Source organism: Apus apus, chromosome 7 (assembly GCF_020740795.1).
Source record: "Apus apus isolate bApuApu2 chromosome 7, bApuApu2.pri.cur, whole genome shotgun sequence".
NCBI classification, from domain to species: Eukaryota; Metazoa; Chordata; class Aves; order Apodiformes; family Apodidae; genus Apus; species Apus apus.
Window position 1 is genome coordinate 13868831 of NC_067288.1, and position 23468 is coordinate 13892298.

The following is a 23468-nucleotide window of genomic DNA, read 5'->3' on the forward strand; positions in this document are numbered from 1 at the left end:
CTACTAATAGTTTGTGATACTACTGATAAATAGTACCTTTAAAGGCAGATCACCGGAAGTTATTTACATTGCTAGTATCCAAGACAGTACTTACTTGGTTACACTTTTTTTAACTTATTCAGCATGGAAAGAGACTACTTACAGGGCTTTCTGGTATAGCTCATGCCCACCTGTAATTAAAATTTGAAACGGAGTTCACCAGATAATATAATACATATAACTGTTCAAATGTGATATTTATCAGGAGAGTTGTCCTCATGCTAGTATTTGCCATGTTTTAGAAAAAAAAAAGTGTCAAAAGTTTCTGTAGGTATGAAAATATACATACATGTGCATGTGTGTGTATAAATACACAGACACCTAGGCACACTTTTACCTTTTCTGGTACAAAAAATAAATTAATCTAGCTTTCATAGGAAAAAAAAAGTAGTGAAGTTTTATGCCATTCCAGCAGAAGGAAAAAAAAAATAAATTAGACTTCAACCTTAAGGCATGAATTGTATGTCTCTAACGAACGTGAGAAAATTCTGTTCCTTCCTGCATAGAGCTACACCCTAAGCCACAGCTGAAATCTCACCCTCTCTGCCTGCCAGCTAAGGCACAGTTTATAAGGTAGGGCAGGATTCCATGCTCCAGTTCAGCAAGACTGAACCCACACAGTCCATCTTAATTAAGAATATATAAACAAAATATACACAGTTTAACTATTAAGTAAATAGTCATCCAAATTACATCATTCCAAGTCAAATGTCAATTGTCAATTGCCTTGTTATCTGAAATAAGATGAGAGTGCATTTTTACCACAAGTAAAGACGTGTTTCCATGTTAATATCACAGATTAGTTAATGCACTGAATGTTCACACGCTTGTTTGTCTCACACAAACTAGATGGGAATGGCATAAACAGGCAGCAGAAGTAACCAAATACTAAGTATGGACCAAACTTCTGATAGTTGTCTTTGGTAACTAGCCAAAAAGAAATATAAACTTACCCTCCTAATTCTCTTCCTAAACTTAGGCTTTCAGAAACACCTGTGCCCTAGTCTTTAAGTCTATTATATATATAGTTTTCTGATCTGAAATTGTTAATCATAGGGCTTGACTCATATGACTACCAGGATAAATGAGTAGGAGGGCATTTGTGTTGTTCACATTGTATTATTGAGGTCAGAGAAGGGTTTTGTTGGTTTGTTTCCTTCTCTGAGGCAATGTTAATGGAAAGAAGAACACAGAAGTAGCACAACACTCTAAATCAACTTATACCATAAAGCCAGAAATTTCACTGTGGTTGTGACAATTCCCTGTATATCCATTCCAGTACAGATACCTCATTTAACTACGTTCTTACCTTTCAAAGGCAGCATTCAGCTTCTTTCTAGCTGGATGTATTAAAATAGCACATCCAACCAATCTTAAACGGATAGGATCATCTGGTAAATATCTGATCCACCACACATAAGGCTGAGCTGACAGCTTATGGAAGACTCAACAACATTTCTTGAAGGACAGTTTGCTCAATATTAGTACTGGAGAGAGTGGTGCATGATGTCATGTTTGGGTTTCTCTCAGAGGCTTTCTAGTCAGTTGGGGGCTAAAACACAACTAATGTAAAGCTAATAAATTCACATTCTGTGGTCATATTTGCAAAAAGGCACATTTAATTAATTTTTAGAATAACAGAGGGATATAGAGCTGGAAAAGACATGGATCAAGTCTAATTCTTGTTACTGGAGGCAGTGTATCACCTTATTGCTTGTGTTTAGATTCACTATTGAAAATTTTGTTCCTATGTTCTAACTGGAAATCTGTTCTAGAAATTCACTCCACTATGTTAGGTTCTTTCTCCTAAATTCTAATCCTTATTTCTAAAACTGACAGTTTATACTTGTTTGTTCTTCATCATCATTACCCTTTTGCTTCAGCAGATCTCCCTCCTTGGTGTTTGCCTTTCTTAAGATATGTATGTGCAACAGCCACATCTATTCTCACTTAGCCTTTGTTTTCCTTCCCTTGGTCACCTTGGCAGTCACTTCTGCACATGTGCCAGTCATGTGTGTCTTTTCTACATACTGATTTACTTGAATATTTAATTTTGAAGGCTTACCATGTCATTCCTATTTCTACAGGAAACACCTCACGTGGTAAGTAAATCCTGGTGTTTTTACAACTGTATCACACTTGTCATCATTCTGTATAAACTAGATTAACCTGTTTTGCTATTTCAAAACACTGTATTCTACTTATAGCACATCCTTAGTTATTATTCTTCAGCAATGTGATGTTATAGTCTGTATTGTAGAATTTAATTCTGTTTCATGCCTTTGTTTCTTGGGATCAACCAGGGTTTTTTCTGCATAATATTAATAATACCTTTTAGTTCTTTTGTCACCAGACCACTGGTAGCATTCATGTCAGATCATTAATGACTACATAAAAATCTAATAACTTTCTTCTAGCTAGATTCACAATTGAAAAATCATTCAGTACCTTTACCATTTTTAGCAGGTTCCTTGCCTGTATTATAATCCTTATATAAATCACCAAATTTGCCAGCTTCTATAATAACTTTGAGTGGCACCATATATAGTGTTTTATTAATATTCACTTGAATAAAGTATGTCATATTGTCTTTCCCTAGAAAATCAAGCTATTTTGGGGAAAACAAACAAAGAAACTAACCTGAAACAAACAGCTAAGTTAAATACAGTCTTGTGTACTTTTAATCTGATTATTCACCACTTTACTATACACTTTAAATTATTACAGACAACTCAGGTCAAATTCAGGGATTTCTCAGACATTAATCACTTCTGCCCTCTTCCTCCTTTACATAGTGAGATACTGTATTGCCTACTCTCCAATAATATACCACCCTGACCTTATATATTTATCTGAAATATTCCCACAGAGCCTATCCCACAATAGTCTTCTTGTCTCAGGACTTCAGGATGAAGATTTTCACCTTATCCAATCTGAGTTTTTCTTCTTCAAACACATCTCTCCCTTTTCTATATATATTTTTTTCTTTTTTTTTTTAATGGTACTAGCCTTAGGTTGAGGAGTACATTTCAATCAATTTTAGAATAAGGAAAGCTCCCTCCTCTTCAAACGAGTTTCCCACGGGTAAAGTAAAAGTTTCCTAGAGTCATCAATGTGATCTACAGCCAGAGAGAGACATGAAAATAAAGCTTTACACTATCCTCTGCGGCACCACTGTAGGAAAGTGTGGCCACTCACCGTGGGATGTCACAGCCTGGTGACAGCACCTGGAAGAGCAGTTATCAAGTACGCCACAGGATGGTGCCATACGGTCAGACTTGCCAATCACTTAGCTGCCACGTACATTAACGTTATAAAAAAGCAAATACTAAAGAAAACAACCCATGCAAACGTCATACACTTAATGACAAGCGATATCTGTATTTGTTGTAATCTTGATAGATATTTTAAATATAAAAGTTAGGTTTGTTATTTTCTTGATCTGCGTTCATCTCATCTTCATTGCCAAATCTCATGTATGTAATAGAAGTGAGCTTTTCTATGCACTAACAACAGTCAAAACTGCCATCTGTTCAGTAGGGTCTTACCGCTGGTGAAATATGGTAGCCCCCTTTGCCTTCATAACTTTGATTTTGTAGAATTTCTGTAAAACACATTGTGAAGAAATAATGACAGTAGTGCAACTGTGGAGATAATAATCTACAGATCTCTACATTTTTCCATTAATTTACCAAATGTGTATTTAGTCAGCATAGTCCTTCTGCTATCATAGTAGTTGAACCAGTCTAAGCCATTGTTGGTATACTTTGGGTAATTTTTTTTATATCTACAGAGCAATGAAAAAGCATACTTGCACAAAACACTGATTTACCATCCCTGGATATGTTTAAAAGTCCTCTAGATGGGTACTTGGGGATATGGCTCAGTGCTGGACTTGGCAGAGTAGGGTTAATGGTTGGACTCTATGATCTTGAAGGTCTTTTCCAACCTAAGTGATTCTAAGACATCTGACAGGAATTCCATTCCTGTGGTATGTTAAGGTTCTTTATATAAAGAAAAAAAAAGGGTTCTTAAGAATGCCTGTATAACTGAAATAGTTGATGTAAGTATTCAGAGAATTATCTTTAAAATAAAACTAAAGTGACTAACATTGTCAGATGTGTTTTGTTGTTGGCCACAACCTTTGGAACTTAAGAAGAAAATTATGCCATTAGTTTCACTTTAGTAGGGGCCCTGAGCATGTTTTAAGAACACCATGTTTCTCAGTTTTCTTTTTAAATTAATCACAAGAAGCTTTCAGTGTCTCTGAACACAGCCCAAAATACAGACTTGTTGATACAGAATAGGTACAAGAGTATGCAACATACAACAACTACATGCAGTTTTCAAAAAACAGTATTTGTTTCTTTATCCAGGTGAATTCAAAGATCTGGTTGGTAAAAGCTTTCAATCTAGTTTAGCTAGATTAATATTTACAGGTATACCAGGATATCCTTGGTAAAAAAGTGCCTTTCCTTATTCAGAATTTTGTTTTTTGTCATTCCCCTCTGTACTTGTTTCCCACTCAAGTAATTCTCTCAATTTTTTTGACAGAAGTCTTATATTAAACCATTATTCCACTCACTAAAACTTATAAATTAGTAAACATGGATAAAACCAGAATTGTTAGTATTCTCACTCTGTTGCTTATCATCCTGGTTGCAGCCTTGCACATTTTTACTTCCTTTAGTAATCATGTTTACCATGATTTTCATGCCTTAGGGGCCTTCAAGTCTTACCATATTTTCATTTCTGCAGTGGACATATTAATAAAGAGCCATCACTGGTTTATGTTGAAACTTATTCTGGCTATCTATGCAATATTGTGATAAGATGCTGTCTAGTGGAACTCCCTGATATCTCACCAAAGTGTCAAAATATTTTTCTAGGAAGCGACTGTTTTCAGTGCTATTCCAAAGTCTTTTATCTCTAACAATGTTAGGATTTTGCTTCACTTAGAACAGAATCAGGCAACATAGGTGAGGTTTCAAACCTTATTACAAAATACATCATGAATGAGGGTAGGAATTGAAAAAATGCACAACAACGACAAATGCTTAAATATTTTTATTTTTCTAGTCTAATTGTTTAGGTACTTGTTTGAGAAGAGGTGTAAGCTTGCTGGTTTACTACTGATTGGAGAATCTTGCTACTTCTCTTAACATTCTGTGTGAATGTTATCTGTAGCTACAGAAATGGGGAATTATGAGTCAGAGGGCTGGTCAATAACATTCTGTGACAATTACTGTCTAAATAGCTTGCAAAATTGTAGCTGCCTTATGGAATAACACTGCACACCTGATAATGAATTGTTACGGAATTTTCCCAGTTTTCCACCAGTGAAAGCAAGCCAGCAGCATTCCTTCTCCACAGACCTTTCATCACACAGGAAGCAATTAAAAATTTCACTCATGACCACAACTTATTACAATAAACAGTTCTTCATATTTCATATATCTGTTCTATGTCTTTAGGGAGGAATTATGTTTGATGACACTTACAGACTTAAACTTTTATAGGTACAATTACACCCAGGAAACTCATACATCTTTATAGGCAAATGAACCTATGAAACTGCTCATGACCATGGGACTGGTGCATAACCCAGTTTCATCAGAAAGAAATTGTGGTGCCTCACTCCATAGGTGTTATATTAACTGACAGGAATTCAGGCAGTGGCCTCCAGGTGAAGACAATTAAGCTATCCTACCAGATCTGGAATGTGTTTGGAGGAATTCAGTGACTAGTTATAAAGGAAGGAAGGAAGGAATGTGTCCTGCTTTCCCTTGTTAGGGCTTGCTACCACCCTTGGGACAAGAGAACTGTTTATTTTTCTCCTGGAGGGATGGGGGTGTGGGGGAAGGTTTTATGTTGCATCTGAAGCAGGTGATCTGAACAGCTTAACCTTTCTTACTGGGTCTGATATATTCAGCAGCATTCCTTTTCACAGTTTTGGGTTTTTTAATTGTATGAATGCAAAGTAGGAAAATTCTGATCTACCATACTACCTGCCTGTGAGCTTCTCTGTCCCCACTGGAGGCTACAAGGAATCAGTGCTTACCACTGGAATTAAAAAAAGTTTGTTATGCATCCCCAGTGCACAGGCATTGATACAAATCCAGAGTAGTAGCAAATTCTTCCTACTACACTTCTTTTACACAGTGAAAAAACAAACCAGAATTTCACAAAAAGGAAAAAAAAAAAAATCAATGGAATTTTAACTACAGCCCTGAGCACTCTGGCACCATAGTAAATCACAGGGCACACACAAGTGTGCTAGAAGGCATTTTGAAAATGTCTTCAGTCATTTTGATGTTCAAGATCATATGCCCCTGCTGCTATTTCCTTCTCCTTTCTGATTTGTTTCAGTCATTGCACAGTGGAATCAATGGAGGACCCATTCCTGCAGTATGTTCTGATAGAGCCTGTCTTCACAGAATAGGGTTTGTGGCAGGAACCAGATTCAGAAACCCAGTCTGATTATCAGTACCATAGCTGTGACTCTCAGATGTCAAAACTTGGGGGTACAAGGGGGGAAGCAGTAATTCTTCAGTGTCTGTCAAGCTGAGAACTCCCTGCTATCCCTCCTACAAAATGTTGTGTTAGCTAAAAGTTTAGTTTCAGGAGAGGGCTACAGAAGTTAACAGGAGAGCAATTCACTAAGATTTGCTAGATATACAGAAATCAGGTTTGGCTCAGGAAGTTTCTCAGCTGTAAACAGCTGGAAGCGCAGAGAAAGTGTTATATATTCCTGTCCAGTGTTTCATATCTTCCTTAAGCATCCATTCATGGCTATTATGAGAAGCACTATACTGGTCTTACTGGATTCTTGGTCTTACTCAGCCTGGTCATTCTTATTTTGAAGCATTATCCATTTCCAGTTCCAAAGCTACTTCTATAAAACTCCTACATCCTCATTTTAGGTTTTTATTGCTAAGAAGTCCTTATTTAAGAGACAAAGTACTAGAGATTATAAGAAGTCTTTTACTATTGAGATTAAACCATAGCTGAGTAAATTCCCTATATGAATGCATTCACTAAGTCGTTTAGGTTTCACATTTGGGTTCTGGCAGGTTGTGTGAAGGATCCGATCTTAAAATGGTGTCTTTCACTATTACATACTCACTACACTGTGATAAACTATGTTATAAAATTGTATTATACAGCACCTTTAGATAGGCAAGTAAAAAGAAAAATACAGGTATTACTTATTAGTCTCCTAGGCAGTAACTATTTTTATATTCTGAGTGTACCAATACACAGACCCTGAAGACAAGAGAGCTGTTGCTTACACATGACCATAAAAAGTAGTACATATGCCTCCCTTTTACTTCCTTTCCAACTTCTACTCAAGTCAGAGAAAATCTTGGTTTGTCTGTCTGATTTTGACCAGTGTTGTTGATTTCTACATATCTCCTGCCTTTGAAGTCCTTCAATATTATCTCTGAGGATTTTCTTCTAGATTTCCAGCTTCCAGCTCTCGCAACAGCATTCCCTGACATGCCTTTTGATGTTTTTGTAGGTCACTGACATGCAGCTTTTACCTGCCAGCAAACTTCAAAGCTTGTAATGTTTGGCAGCCAAACCTGTCTCAGAGATTTGTCTATTGTTGGAAGAAGTTAGTGAAATTAGACGACAAATACTCCTTCGGCACTGGAGCCACATTCCTACGCTAAATAAGATTACCAGTGTTGCTTTCTTGATTATATGCTGCTTCATGGATAAATCTTGAATTGGAAGCTGGTTGTCTGAAGACAATTGTCTTCAAAGCTGCTCCACAAAACAGTATCAGGGTGGCAAGGAGGGATACAGCCCAGGTTTGCGGCCTGCCCTCTGTAAAGACCTCTGGTTCTAGGAGAATGAAATTTGCCTCTCTGTAGGCCTGTCCCTACACAGACTCCTCTTCCCAGAACAGCAGCTGCCAAAGCAAAAGGGCTCTATCTGCAGTCATCTTGACCTGACACAAGATGCAAGTCTCCTCACAGAAGCATCCCATCATATGTGGGGACCAGTGTCTTTCTGAATCATGGGGCAAGCCGGGGTACTCACAGGAAATCCCCAGACATTCCTACCACGGCAAGTTAATTCTCAGGAGGAAGCTGAGGAGTCTTTCCAGTCAGAGTGCATTCTGCCATAGCTTGGTCAACATCAGTGGCCTTTCCATTCACTAGATTTGTAAACCTGTCAACTTGAATTTCTCATTCATGCTGTTAAACACAGTTACATGCTGCTAAGGTGCCAATGAACCAGTAATGACTTGGATATAAAAAAACATGGCTTAGGTTATTTATTTTTGTTTAATACTGCAGTTTTTGCTCATTTAGATAAAGCAATTTTATTTTCTTAGATTTATATATGTGCATAAAATAATAATGGTTGTGATTTTGCACATACTATTCAGTAAGGAGCTCCTCAAAGAGCAGAAAACCTGTCTTCCATGGCTCAAGAAAATTATATATAATAATAAATAAATTCTGTCATCTAAACCAAGGCCAGAGTCTTCTCAGATCCGTTATTTGAATCTTATATTACAATAAGATTTGCTGTCTTGCAGTTAATTAGATTCATCATTACTATTTAAAGCAAAAACAGGAAACAAAACAAAACAGACAAACCACTGTTGGTGTTGGATTAGCAACTTTTGGGCCAAGTCCAGTGAGAGACTGACGGACTATAACACTGGGAGTCCCAGCCCATGGCCTGCAGGAGATCCTGTATTAGGCGCCTACACTCCCTGTGTTGTGAATAGGAAGATTTAGGAGCCTCATTATAGGACAGCTGAACAAACTGTGCCCTGAGCAAAGAGTTATTATGGTCAGGAGGAAATTATCCTTCAGGAATTTAAGTGCTACACCTAGGCTGCAAGGAAGGTTCACAGCAGAGATCAGCTCAGGAGTTGTCCCTGAGGACCAGGGCATCTAGAAATGTTTCATCAGGAACTGATCAGAGTTCACTCTTTTTCCTGAAGTTTTGTACAGTAGCTCAGGGATTAGGATACTCAAAGACATTTAAGAGCTGTTCACTAATTTTCTAACTGTTAAAGGGCCCATTCATGTATCTTTTCTATTTGCATTTGTTTGTACTAGGTCAGTTCACATGAACAAGTCTCACAACTGCATGACAGATGTTTCTTTCCTCTGTAATTATATTACTTGAATGAAGATCTAATATTTCAAAAGAAAAGAAATACTGATGGGTGGAAAAGCTCAGTCTCTGGCCCAATATAGAATGTTGATAATATAAAATAAGAATGTTAGAGTGGCAAGTCCTCTCCAGGAAGCTTTGTCTGAAGATCGTATTAATGATCAAGAGGCTTTCATAACTACCATTGACAGATGTGAGCAGGCTTCTTTATATGAGAAACATCATTGATCAGTTATGTGAACTGTTACTCAGGACTAGGAGTAGAGCTCTCTCCTGACACCTTTTGTTGCTAATCTAGTGATATACCACAGAATCCTCATGACAATGTTGCCTCAGGATACTGATCTGAATTCACTAACACCAAAAATCTACGAACACACAGCAGTCACTTTAGCAACTTCATTAATATTATACCCTCTAGCATGTATACTCACCAGTGTTCAATAAAATGGAATGTCATTTTAAAGACCTACATTAATACAGATTATTAAGACTACTGTATCACAAAGCAGACTGTAATACTTAATTTGGTAAGATGATGTTAGAAAGAACTTGACTGAGATATTCAAGTTATAAAGCCCAGGATGAAAACCACTGAATAAGGTCCTCATGCAAAAAATACTTCCTCAGGTAATGTGACCAACATATGAACTTCAGTACTATTTCAGATCAGCCATACTTTACAGCCGGATTATGTTTTCCTGGCCGTGGTAATATTATGGTGAGATACTGCCTCAGTAGTTAGAAAGCAGAATAATCAAATTGATCTACTTTAGCATATAACTTAAGTATCTATGAGCTATAGTAAGGGTAATGTATACCTTGCTCTGTAATTATGAGAATAACCTGTATATTCCAAAACTTTTTGCTCCTGAAGTATCAAGTACTGGCCATTAGTCACGCACAGGAGAACTCGGTTCATCACCTTTCCCTCCTCAGTATCTAAGCAGTCCTTGGCTGCAGTTCAGACATACTGTTAAAACTGCACAGCCATTGTGCTTTAAATTCACCCTGATTAGCCCAGTTGTCCTCACTAGCCAGTATCAGCCATCTTTATTATTTGACTACACCCATTAAACAAGGGTCACGTGCACTCCTATGAGGGGAGACCTGTACTGAGAAGAACATGTCTTGTTATGAATGCAGTATGAGGCTGGGGTTTCGTCCATGTAACTGCAAGCAGGTAGGAATAGTTTTGGTTTAACTCTTCTTTTTTTTCCACCCCCTCCCTCCCCCAACATGGGATAAAAAACCCCCTGAAAAAAATACATCATTGTATCTGAATCAGATATATTGGCATAAAAACTGAACATGAAACAGTTTCTTCCTGCACAAACTGTTCAACAGCTGAAATATCAACGGTGCTGATCTTTAGCTGAGCCTCTCTTTTATTTGTCTAGGATCCAGCATAAAAATATGATCCCTGGCAACAAAACTGCATATAGAAGCCAAATAGTCTGTGAGACTCACACAGAAAACCTTAAGCCACAATGAGAAAAATTATTGCAGCTTCACCTAAAGCAGGTTGCAAGATTGGAGCTCCCTACCCCATCTCAAACTACTACACTTAGGTTTGCCAGCATTGAGCCAACCCAACTCACTGTCCTGGCAAAAAGGATCACAGTGAATTGCAAGGCCTTTAACCACAGGGTTTCTTTTAACCTGGGTCATTTTTTCAGGACTGTATTTGGACAATCATGCCACAACATCAGAAACAGGAGAAGGAAGGAAGAAGCAACAGCATAGATCTGGAAGTAGAAACCACTTAATCATATGCACTGCATTTGATTGCTACTTACCTGCTCTCCCAACCTGAAATACACTGCTCTCTTTGGCAAAGAAATATCTTTAACTTACACACCATTTTCTCTAACAATAGTTTAAAAACTACAGAGGATTAGGGGGTTTATTTGCTACACTTGAATTGACTTACTGTTCTGTTAGCAATTATGCAAATGCAGAGGAAGAAAAAGTTTTTAGCCACACTAAAAACTAAGCTACTAAAAACTTTCAAGAACCTATAAAAGAATTTTTGCCTTACAGCTGAAAGTAATGATGGCCAGCACTTTCAGAAGGGTTTTGGCATGCTCCAGAGCAGCAACAAAGAAACCCAGACACAGCAGGAGCTCCCCCAGCACCCCATAGGCCTGGCACCCCAAGGAGTTTCAGAGACTGGGTAACACTGTCTCTATACCTTATAATCTATTTCCAAGCCTTAATTCAAAGCACAAAGCCAACAAAAGCTACATGGCAGCCCCCTTCTCCTGCAAGGCAAAGCCCGCAGTGTTGCTCACCACCTTTCCCTCAGCTGGCAGGCAGTCGTCCTGCTACCCAGCACATCAAACCAACAGCCCGGCTGACAGCCTTTGGCAACATACCACCTACAAGCAGTTCCCAGCCAGACCTCCTGTTCCCTGCAGAAACAGCCTGTTTCTCTGCTAACCCTTAATTGTTGGGCTTTCTCTCCCTTAAATCCAGCTGGTACCGGTACAGCAGGTGGGGCTAAGTGAGCCAGGGTGGTTAGCTGCAGGCCTCCCGGCTCCCAAAGCAGCAGGTTGCCCTGCAGTAATTACTGTTGGTTAATAGTGTGTTTGGCAAGCTGTGAAGGTTCTGGAAGTTGTTTCCTTCATGCAGTCTTTCCTCTCATTCCTCACCACCCACTGTCCTCCTTGGCAATTGCTAGTTAAGGTGGAAGTTTTTTAAGAAACTACTCGTTAAAAGTTGGGAAATGGGGTGCTGCCCGTGCCAGTGGTGATGCTTTTCCCTGGAGAAAATCCAGAGATCCTTCTCCCATTAGCAAATGGAGTTGTTCTGTGTCCAGTTGCATTTCTCACATCACACTTCCAGCCTTGCATCAGTTTTGAGGAACAGATTATGACGGTATGTAGCTCATCCTGAGCAGGGATGTTACATAAAAAGAGGAAAGACCAGGGTGTTAAGTTTTAACTTAGATCAGCTGGTATAACTAAAAAGAAAAAGCCAACCATTTTGGGGGCATCAGGCTTGAGAATAACTGCTCTGCATTAGGCTAAATATCAGCTACATCATCTGAGAGAAAAAAACAGTCAATAATTGTGAAATACAGGAGAGATTAGTGGAGAAGAGGACTATTAGCAAGGGAAGAGGTGATTAGGTTATTATCTCCTATAGAAAAGAGAGAGACTCCATTCATCATGATAAAAAGCATGGTGGGATTATATTTGGGATGAATTGTAACAAGCAATTAAACAAAAAATACGGGGTTTAATACCTGATAAAGTTATGAATTTTATTTTCCTTGCTCATCTTTTGAAGTGTTATGTGGTATGCCTTGAAGATCAGGATTGAGTAGAGAGACGGCTGATCCCTGGGTGAGAAGCATGACTACAGGAGACAGGGTGTTTATCAGTTGGCTCTGCAGGTTCATTCCAGTGCACAGTGGCTGCTGCAGTTTCACCCACATAGCTCCCCTAAGGGCATTTGGTGCACTGGCTGAAATGTAGGATGTTCTAGGAAGTATGTATGAATCTGGGTATCTTGATGTGTTCTCAAGTAGGTGGGTGGCATTTATTACAGCCAAAAAGGAGCTCTCACAAGAGAAAAAAATAAATTCTTTTTTAAAACTGAAGATGCAATGGGGCTGGGAGAACAATTTTCTGAGTTTTCCTCAGACTTTATACAAATAATTTTCAGATTTGTGTTCTAGCTGGTCTTCATTGGCTGTTCATTAAAGCTTAAAATGTAGCTGTGGGCAAGGTTTTATCAAAAATGTCATATTTCCTTTAACAGGAGCCACGTTCTGATATACAAATTATGTTGGCCTTTTGTAGGAGCGTGTACATAAGATTTTTTTTTTAAGAAATGGTTTATGAAAATGCTTTTAAAGAGCAGAATTCTCCTGCCTGGAATGTAAGCAGAAAGTGAAAACTTCTACCAGGTTCCGTCTCTAAGTAATTTGTTTAATTTTATTTATAGTGATGCTCAGTGTGTGGCTAAAATTGGTTTCCCTTCTCAGCTGTTCCTTCCCTTGCTGACATGGCAATTAACAATAATAACAAATATCTAAACCTCTTATTGCTCACAGTGAGTTTAATATGTTAAAAGAATCACCCAAGTGGCTCTTATTGAATTAGAGATTCCAGTGACTGCTCGCAGGAAATGCAGCATTTTTAATGCAAACAAATGTGATTTTGGTGTCTCTTCTTGGATAATATATTGTTGAGAGGCTGTACTATTTTATTGCCCTGGTCTTTTCTATTTGCCTAATAACTGATTGTTCATTAAACCAACTGATTGTTCGTTCTGAGCAAACTATCATAGTTGGATGAAGTACAGAAAAAAGGTGACTTAAAACTAACTTTCACCTGCTCAAGTTCTGATGTTTCCCTGAAGCCTGCATTAGTGCTGCTGTAGGTTATACTTGGCTAAAAAGAGGCATTAGTTCTGAGGAGCCGCAACGGATGACCAAAATACAGCAGCTGCCAGATCCTTAATCCTCCTTCCAGTTTACCTACTGCAGCAAAAGTTGCAGGATGTAGACCTGGCCTTTTATACAAGTCTTATTTTCTTGAAGGTAGATCTGTTCTTTCAATTTCTCTTTCATGTAATGTTTTTTGAGGCAATTGAGGAGGTGATCAACACTGTACGGTCTGGGACATGGTTGCAGCTGCTTAGTGCTAGTCTTGATTCATGGGGAAGGCAGAGGACTCTGTATTCCATTTGGCAGCCAAACTGAAAATGGGGAGGAAAAAGCTCTGAGCAACAAACATGGAAAAGGACAATTGTTTTTCTTTGAGAAAAACCCAAAACTTCACTTAACATTCACATAATGTGGCAGATGTGAGCTCCAATCCTATTTTCACAGGATGTTTGAAGCTAGGCCTCTCACAATGTAGAACACTTTTATGCTTTAAATCAAAAATGCCTGAAACAAAATATTACATAAGCATAAAACCATGTAATCTTAGTATTTCTAATTTTTGCCTCTCTCAATTTAACCTCTGGAACCGATTTAAAAAAAAAAAAAAATTAAAATTGCTGAATTCTTGTTTAGGTGCAGGTTAGCCCTTGTGGGAGCCAAGACGAGAGAGAGAAGACTAACGTGTGGAGAGGCTGAAGCACAGTGCAATGTATGTATACTTCAGAAACAGCAAAAGAACTAGAGCTGGGTATGTTCTCAGAACAGCTATGTTTATTCTTCCTTGCATTTTCTAAAATGTGCCTGGGAGTGCTGTAATTATGGCAAGAAAAGCCACTTTGGTTTTGAAAAATTGCCTGTAAGGAAGAGAGAGAGCTTGCTGTAGTTACCTGCTTTTCTTTCTAACAAAGATTTGGCAGGCCAAACAGTATCATTGCTTTGTATTCTATTGATAAGTATAGGTGGAATTGTTTATCTTTTTTATTGCTACTGGACACTTATCTAATGGTTTCAATGACTTTTCCCACAATAAACCTTTAATACCTTTTTCTAACAGTGTGATTGTTGGTTGTACTATTTAACTCGCATTCCCTACCGTAGTTCCTTGCTTTCACCTTAAATGAGTTTACAATTGTTTACTCTGGCATGATTTTGACATCTGCTGGATCAATCACCTGAATGATCAAAATCTCTGTGAAGCTCAAGGCATTGTTTTCCTTGTTTGCTTTTCTTCGTACTTAGAAAGCTTGAAGAATTTATAACCATTTACTGGATTTCTAAATTTACATCATTTTTATTTAAAATTTTTTTAAGGTCAAGAAAAAGTATTAAGCAGTGTCTATTTTTGACCCTAGAGGGAAGTGGTGTTACAACTTTTTTTAGTTTGGTTGCTTAGTTTTTGGCTCTATACGTTCCAATAGAAATTGAATAAAATTATTCCAATGGAAGACATTATGGCCTATATGAAGAGGAAGGATGGACCAAGGAGAAGGTTGGTGCTCTGACACAAAATCCTGAATGAGTGGTGTGCTGGAGGGGACAGGGAAGGAAACTGGAGCAAGAATGGGGAAATTCAAGTTGTGAAGCCTGAAACTGCTAGGGTTGAACGTCTGGGCTAAGAATTAGATGCTGAGGGTTTTGATATGTTGTCAAAAGTATATCCCATTACAGAGCTTGGGCTTTGGATCTATGATCGCTGAATTAAAATGTCCTTTTCTTAGTGAAGAATATAGTGTGGGTTTGTAGTCCTCGCCTCTAAAAGGCTGAAAAACTTCTGCTGCCCTCAGTCACTGGGAGCTGACATAACAGAAGTCTGTACAAACATATAAAGGTCTTGATGATGCTGGGAACTATTGGAGTTTCTGTATGATGCTGCAAATTTCTGCTTTTCTAACTTATTGTTCTTAACCAGAAAAATGTGCATATACGTGCACATGCAACTAAATTCAGAAGTTAAATTATGCCAAAATTAGGGTTGTCTGGGTAGCTGAATCCACTGGAGGTATAGTCTCGTGCTTCGTTTTTATTTGGTTACTGCTTTTATTTTCCCTAAGTAGCCAACAGAACTCATCCAGAAATAGCAGAAAGGAAAAGTGTGTGTGTGCTCGCTCACATCTCACAACAATGCTGGAAGCTGTACAATGAATGACGTGCTGGAATCAGGAGCAGAAAGTGTGGGAGGTTGAGTATGAGAAAGATATTCTCCCCGTTGCCGCAGTGTTTTTGTTTCTTGTTGGGAAAATCACTTGAAAGTGAATCCTGCTTGCTAAACACGCGGAGTCTGAACTCGGACTTTTCTCCCTCTGAGGCTCGTTCTGCGCGCAGCAGTCCCCGCCGGGCAGCCCGCCCGCCCTCTCGCTCTCCTGCCCCGGCCCCGCGCACACACACGGGCCGCGCGCCCGCCGGGTCCGAGCCCCGCTCGGCAGATCGGGCAGCCCGGGCCTCGCCCCGAGGCGGCGGCTGCGCGGGCGCTGCTCCGAGAGGGCGAATCCTCCCTTCCCGCGTCTCCCCGGCCATTGTTCGCCTTATCGCCTCCATCCGCCGCCCCTGCCGCTCCGCGCCCCGCTGCGCGCCCGCGGGGCGGGGGGGGGCGGGTCCCGGGCTCCGCCCCCAGGCGGGGCACGCGCAGAGCCCCGCCCGCCGCGCGCGGGCGGCCAACGGCAGGCGCGAGGGGCGGGGCGCGAGCGGCGGGGACCCCGGGGGTGGCGGCGCGGGCCGCGCGGCGGGGCGGGCGCTGGATGGGCAGCGGGGCGGGAGTGCGCAGGGCCCGCGGCCGCCCGGCTGCTGCCTGCGCTCGGCAGCCGCGCTCCGGTAAGGGCCGTGGCCGGGGGAGGTGGGACGCGCCGCGGAGGGAGGGCGGGGGGTCGCGTCGCCCGTCGCCGCTGGGAGAAGCCGCGGTGACCGCGGTGAGCGGCCGGGGGAGCGGGGGCGGCGGGACGGGCCCGACGCCCGTTTTTCTCCCCCGTCGGGTTCACGCTGCCGGTCTCGCCGCTCCGCGCCCACCTCCCTGCCCGGCGGTTCCCCAGAGCGGCACTGGCGGGGCCGAGGGCGCGGGTCCGCCCTGCCCCGCACCTCACGCGGTCTCCGGCGGCCTCTGCCCGCTACCTGCTGCGGGGCCGTCCCTGCCCGCGGAGGACGTGCGGTCTGGCGGCTGCGGCGGCCAGGAATGCGGGGCCGGGCGGAGCGCCGACCCCCGCCCGGGGCACGGGGAGCGGCCCTGCCCTTGGCCGGGGCAGGCAGCGGCCGAGAGACGTGGCCCCTTCGGGAGCGCCTTTTTTCTTTCCCGCCCCCCCCGTACCGGGTAAATGTGCTAGGAGAGCAAATTTCTGAAATATCTGGCGCTTTATTTTTTTTTCCTTTTTCCGGCGGTACTGGCGATGTCTCGCTCTTAACCAGAGGAGTCTGGAGGCATTTATAGAAAAGCTGGTGGACGCTTTTCTTTTCCTTGCCAGAGTCTTCTGCAGAAATATGAAACACTTCTCAGTAATGAAAGGCATGTGTTCTGTGAGGGAAACTTTTCCCCATCTGCCCTGTAGCGCAGGAGGAGCAGATGTAGGGGCTAATCTTTACGAGGAAAAGGTGACTTGTACTAAACAGTTTGATTCTGCTGCTGCTTCGCAGCAAAAGTTTCTTCAAGGTTTTCCGCTGAGGAAAACTTTGTAATCACTTCTACAGTTTTCAAAGTGGTGGCATTATTGTGCTATTTATTGCTCGTCTTAATTTGAACAAGGTGCAACATATCTCTACAGTAACACAGCTTTAGAAATGTGTACTTGCTACAGGAACAGGTCTAACACATCATGCTACTTGACTCTGGAGCTGGCCAGACTTGAAAGAGGCTTGTCTTTTAAATAATATGAAAATCTTTGTCTTGATATAAATAGATATCACACTTGTTGTTAAAAGGAGAGAAGGCTATGTGGCTTTTTTTTTTTTCTGTAATTGCAAGGTGGAATTGCAAAGTAGCTTTGTAGCTGTGAGAATTATATGTGGGAACAGAAGAAACTTGCTTAAACATTATGCTTAATGTTTAATCTAAATCTCACTTCAGTCTACTTGAAGTGTTTGGAATTGCTTAATTATCTGCCTTATTTGTGTAGTCCCATGTGTACTCTTATAGATACTGACTTTAAACAGTAAACAGAAATTAGAGCAGTTAATTTGTGTTGAATTCTGAAGTTTTCTTTCCCCCCCTCCCCCCAGCACACACTACTGAACGGCCTACCACAGTAATTACAAAAACAACTGCTTTGACCACATTTCCTCTGATATTTTTAAATTGCAAAGCAAAATAAAGCAGAAATGATGGAAAAAAAATACAGAAGCACATTGGAATAATGCCTGTTGAAATACCTAATGGGAGTTTTCAAAATGTTAAAGGTGCTGCTTTTTCAGTTGGTCTAACCAAATACAAACGTATGCAGGATAACCCTTTTCAACCTGCATTTTTAGATCATAGTAACTTTTATTTTTAGCTCAAATTACTTGAATTTGAGATTTTGCTGCACGTATGTCTACAGCCCACATTAATTTTTTTTTAGCTGTCATGTTCCAATTTTTTTTTTTTTCCTGTAGTGTTTACCATATAGTGTAAACATGGAGAATTTCTCCTGGTGGGGAGGGAATAGTAGCAGGCATTGTGCAAGCTACTGGAATCATACCTGACTCTGCCACCTGGAGTCTGCTGCTTTGAAATGAATCGCTTAACCTGCCATTGGGAAATTTGCAGTAGCATTCCATTTTTCCTAAATGAAATGAACACAAGTAGTTGCTTAGATATACCAATATAATCTCCCCAAATGTCTGCATTTTATGGTGGAACTTTTGAGGCTGGAGAGCACACCCTTCAAGACAGCTACACTGAGATTTGCAGATAAACTTTGATGCCAAATTATTTTAAAATCTTTTCACTTCTATATGTCTTTCCTTTGATTGCCTTTCATATTAAAATATAGCATAACTTCTGTCAGGATGTTTTCTGTTCTGAGGCAAGCTATGATAGGCCACGGTTTCTTGCTTAGCACAAGATACACAAAGAAAATTCATCCTATCAGATCAAGACTGTCTATTATCTTGAGAGACAGGATGCTGAATGCAGCTTGGTGGTTGATGCAAGCAGGGTTGTTGCTGATGGTCTCTATCTTATCAAGTGTTTTTGCAATTGTATTCGGTTGTAGTAACGTTTCATGGTAAAGAATAGGTGTCAGGATAAATGTAAAGAACGTGATTCTTAATGTTTCCAGAATAAATATTCAGGGAAGAAACTTTGTGCGTGAAATAAGCATGCTTCATATTTAGCTTTTGGAATAATTTCTGCATACCATTGGTTTTTATGCAACACTGTGTGTCTGCTATACAGTTAAAATAATTTCAAACAGTCAAAACCCTTTATAATACTTCGGTTAAGCATTACGATGTAAAGCAGTGTCATCTTGAAACAAATTTTAGATCTTGTTGGTACAAATATATTACTTCACATATATTTCTATACTAAGTAACATTTTTCTTTCTCCTCCATCTCCTTTCCCCCCCTTCCATTTTTAAGGGTTTCATCTTTGCCTCGACAAATGGACATTAAGCAGCACTGAGTGTTGACTGCAGGAGCTCTCTAAGCACAGCGGCTGCTGGGATGTTGCGGCAGAACGGTGGAAGTAACAAGCGTGGTTTGGGATTAGCCCGACTGTCTACCTCCAACTTCTTCACCATCTCTAATTCAGGAAATTGGGGAATGGGGCGCAGCACCAAGAGCAGCTCTCTGAGCAGCATTAGCTCCAACTCTGACTGCTATGATAATCCTGTTGTGGATCCAGAGTACATCATGCAACTGGTGAATGATGTCAGAAAATTTGCAGATGTGCTACTCTACTTAAAGGAAGCAATTCTTTCAGAAGGTTTGTAAGTTGTTCTTTATTTTTAATAGATTTTCTTAAACTCTTTAAACTCTGAATAATTGTTTGGCTAGTCTTTACTGTGGCTATTCCCCCTTGCCCTTTACCTTCCCCCTTTATCCACGCTGCCTCCCCCCCTCCTACTCCTCCAGTGTGATGGTTACGGGAAATGGTGGTTGCTAGTTTGGGTTCTCTGTTTCCTCATCAGAACACTGCAATCTGTTTCATAATCATAACAAGGGAGAAGAGGTTTTAGCAGGCTGTCTGGGCTGATGCTAAAAGTTTGCAAGACCATGAACTGATTAGTTTTTAACCACCTGAATGTTGTTTGTAATTCCAAAAATGTCTGTTAATATTATTGTGACGTTTCGGTTTTCTAAGCTGTTTTGGTTTGGCTTTTGAAAGTCTTATATGTTAGTAGTTTGATTTTTAAGGTAGAATGTAACCCTGCACTTACTTCCTCTGCAAAATAAGTATTTACCGTCTTCTGCCAGCAGGTGGAAACGCCTAATTTTCTTGCTTAGGAGGAGTGTGCATTATTGTGTGTTCTGGTCGAAATGGTATTAATTTTTGGTCATCAGCAGGAAAGCTTTTATTTAACTTGTACAGAAATTTTATCACATTAATAGCTGAAATGACATCCAGAGCAGTTTTGTTTAAGATGTCCTGAGTGCTGAGCATTTGCAGTCACCTCTGTGTTTCAGGTGAGTCCGCACACAGCTGAAATAGCTCTGCCAAAAGGTGTGAACAAATCTTAACAGAGGAATAACTTGAAACTAGTGATCACTTCATATCAACAGTGTTTTTGCTGAGAGCACAGGATGAGCAGAGTTATTTGTGAGATGGAGTGTCTGCTGCCTACTGACACTGAAATGAGGATCCTGCAGGAAAAGACTATCAAAATACTGAAGTGTTTCAGTTGCTATGCAGCAATTGTTAATGTTCAATTTAAAGAATTTGACTCAGAAGTTGTAAAGAGCCATCATAGAAGACAGAAGTTGTCTTCTTGTTTTATACTACATTGTGGAAATAATTTGTGAAAGTGTTCTCCATTTAAAGGATTGATAATTCATAAAGGAGAAATGTTTCTTTTCCACAGCTGGGAGTGTGTTTTTTTGACCTCTGTCCCCAATATTGTATAATATGATGAGTTCTATAATATTGGGCATGCTTACTGCTGTCTGGAGATAACCTTCTGGAAGTTGCATAGTTTTGAATTGCAGTTCTCTGTCTTACTTATCTTTGGGCAGTTGTCTGTCCAAAAATTGACAAAAACTTAATAAGGTGATTGAACAGACTTGTTACACACAGAATTCTGGTTCCTAATACTTGCAGTTTAACACCATCCTGAAATTGGTTGCATTAATTATTCTAAGGTGGAATCAATTGCAGGGATAGGAAGTTAATTTCTTCCTTTTTGGACAGCATTCATCTATTGCCCTGTTGTAGATTTTGTTGAGTAGTAAACTTTGCTCTGAAGCTTATGAAATAAGAACTAAAAAAAAATATTCTGCTACAGAAAATAAAATATTTTCATGTGTATATGCTGCATAAGTGGTGCAACAGGCTTGCACCAGTGGGCTCTTGTATTAGCCTGGCAGGTGATCCTAGAGTCTGCTGTAGGTCTTTCAACCTCTTAATTTCTCTCAGTAGCTCCTACATCTACTGTTAGTTGTAATATTGCCACTTTGGCAGATTTGTTGAAAAGCTTTCTAATGCACAGTAACTTCACTCTTGACAACAGGGATTCCTGTTCATCAGGGCCAGCTGTTACACAGCTGGGGTCTGAATCAGTAAGTAGGCTGATTCCAGTCTGTGCATGCCTTGAATTCTGCACCAGCTCATGGTTGTATTCCCTCCTTGTGTTATCTGAACTGCCTTGGAAGAGCCTAGCAGTTACTCACTCATCATTCACTTAATGTTTTCCTGATGTAGTAATATCTTGGGTGAAAAATTTAAGCTATGTTGGATTATAGTAAATATTGGTGTCTGAGCTAGATCATAAGTGCCTTTGGATTATAGACTTGCACTATGTTTTGTATGGTACCAATGCAATTTGATATATAGCATGAAGTGTAAGTTGAGAACTCTTTTAAGAGGTGTTATATAACTGAAATTTCCTGTAGCTTTCAAGGCTATTTTTCTGTGCATTACTTATGCTAATATAATTTAATTTCTTACAGTAGTCTCATTGTCATAATGCTGAATAAATTTTGGATATTACTTTTTTAAAAAGGTAAACCCAGCATTATAACTTACTTTATTTTCACATGGTCACCTAACAATATTTGTTGTGTAAACTGAAGTTTTAAAAACCTTGACATTACCAAGTAGGAAACCTGTTTCTTAAGGATGCTCCACATAAAAAAACCCCAAAACACGTCCACCCCACAAAACAATGCCACCTCAAATCCATAAACAAAAAAATCTCTGAATTAAACTATAGAGTTGAAAAGTTTGTCAGCTGTTTGGACATGAGGAAGCTGCAGTTGCCTCGTGTTGAGTGAAATACCATGTGTTCCATACACTTCAGTTCATGCTGTCTTTTTTTTAAATTCCCTTTTGAATCTAGGCATTGTATTCACTGAATGTAACAGTCTGTTATTAATGATCCAACTGGAGGCACAGGGTCAAGATTCTTTACCAATGTCCTTATTAAAGAGGAGGTCTGGGCATTTTTTGAACCTAGGTCAGTGAATCCAGTGCTGTTTCACAGTATTTATTTTTTAATTTATTTCTACTTAATGACAGACTCAATCTGTAGTGATTGAAGTGCACAAACAGTGCATCACTCTCTCAATTTGGTCTTCAGTTAAATTTCCAGATGTGTAAGATTGTGTAATGTGCCTGATATTAGTAAGGATAGTTATATTGTCATCGTGTCTTCATGTTAGAACTGAAAGGTCTCACTCATATATATCATTAGTACTTTATGAGGTCAGAAATAATTCAAACATATTGATGAGATGCAAAATAAGTCAATCTTCTTTCCGTTCTGATAAAAAGAAAATCAAACTGTTTCCTCAGAAATCCCTGCCTAGAAGGCCAAACTTGAGAGAATATGTTGAATTAATACCTAGAAGGCTCAGATCATTACCTGCAATCTGTGCCACTCTTAGGACTGCTCATTTGAGTTTCCAGTTTTATTGATGACATTTGGTTTCCTTCTTGTAACCCAGATTTAGTTCTTGTTTCAGTTTTAATGTGCATCCTAAGTACATAAAATATAATGACTTGAAAGCTGGTGAATTTTCTTCCTTTGAATTCCAGTGGTAACTTTTCAGCTATATTTGAAAATGTGAGAACCTAACTGGTATCTTCAAATTGCACCCCTCTTTGAAATGGTAGGACATACAGTGAAGTACAACCTAAAGGTTGGAGCTATCTGTAATCTTTAGAGGTAGTGGCATGGAAGAAAGGAATTAGCTTCAAATGCTTTGGGTTGGAAGGGACCTTTAAAGGATCTTTCCATGGTAGAGGGCATTTAGAAGTTGTTTGCCTCCCATGGAGATATGCTTAATAACCTGACCACAGTACTGAAAAACTTCAAAATTTGAAGTACATGAGGTATACTTAAGCTAAATCCTGTACCTTGAAGAGAGTTTGGTCTTGTTCCAAAGCATGGGTTTAATGTGTCTGCAAGTAAGCACTGCTGAATTTTGAGGCTGAGTGACTTCTACATGCATAATAAATACATTCTTTTGGAGAATAGCAGTGATGGGGGAACTGCTATGTACCCTACAATATTTTCAAAATACAGGGAGGCCTGTACCTCATGAAAGTTTTGTAGAAAGTATGTAAGCCACTTTTTGGGTCAAAATGTGCAGGGCTTACCTCATACAAGCTCCTGTTGTGGGATTTATCAGTTCAAAAATAATATTGCTTATTGCATAGATATGCAAAGTTTAGAATGTATTTAAGAACAGGTATCTATGTATGAGATTGGTGACACTACAGTCTGTGCTGGTTATATGCATATAAAAAATTCCACTGTTGCTTCA

At 39.9% G+C, this 23468-nt stretch overlaps 1 protein-coding gene across 3 annotated transcripts in view; it reads left to right on the forward strand.

Annotated features, from left to right (window-relative positions):
* The first annotated feature begins 16319 nt into the window (after nucleotides 1-16319).
* Nucleotides 16320-23468, forward strand: part of ARHGAP29 (Rho GTPase activating protein 29) — a 52283-nt gene continuing 45134 nt past the window's right edge. For all 3 annotated transcript variants that reach the window (XM_051625088.1, XM_051625089.1, XM_051625090.1), the window contains exons 1-2: nucleotides 16320-16390; nucleotides 19125-19470. In XM_051625088.1, the coding sequence (XP_051481048.1) occupies nucleotides 19209-19470 (262 nt within the window). In that variant the 5' untranslated portion in view covers nucleotides 16320-16390; nucleotides 19125-19208. The remainder of the gene's footprint in view (nucleotides 16391-19124; nucleotides 19471-23468) is intronic.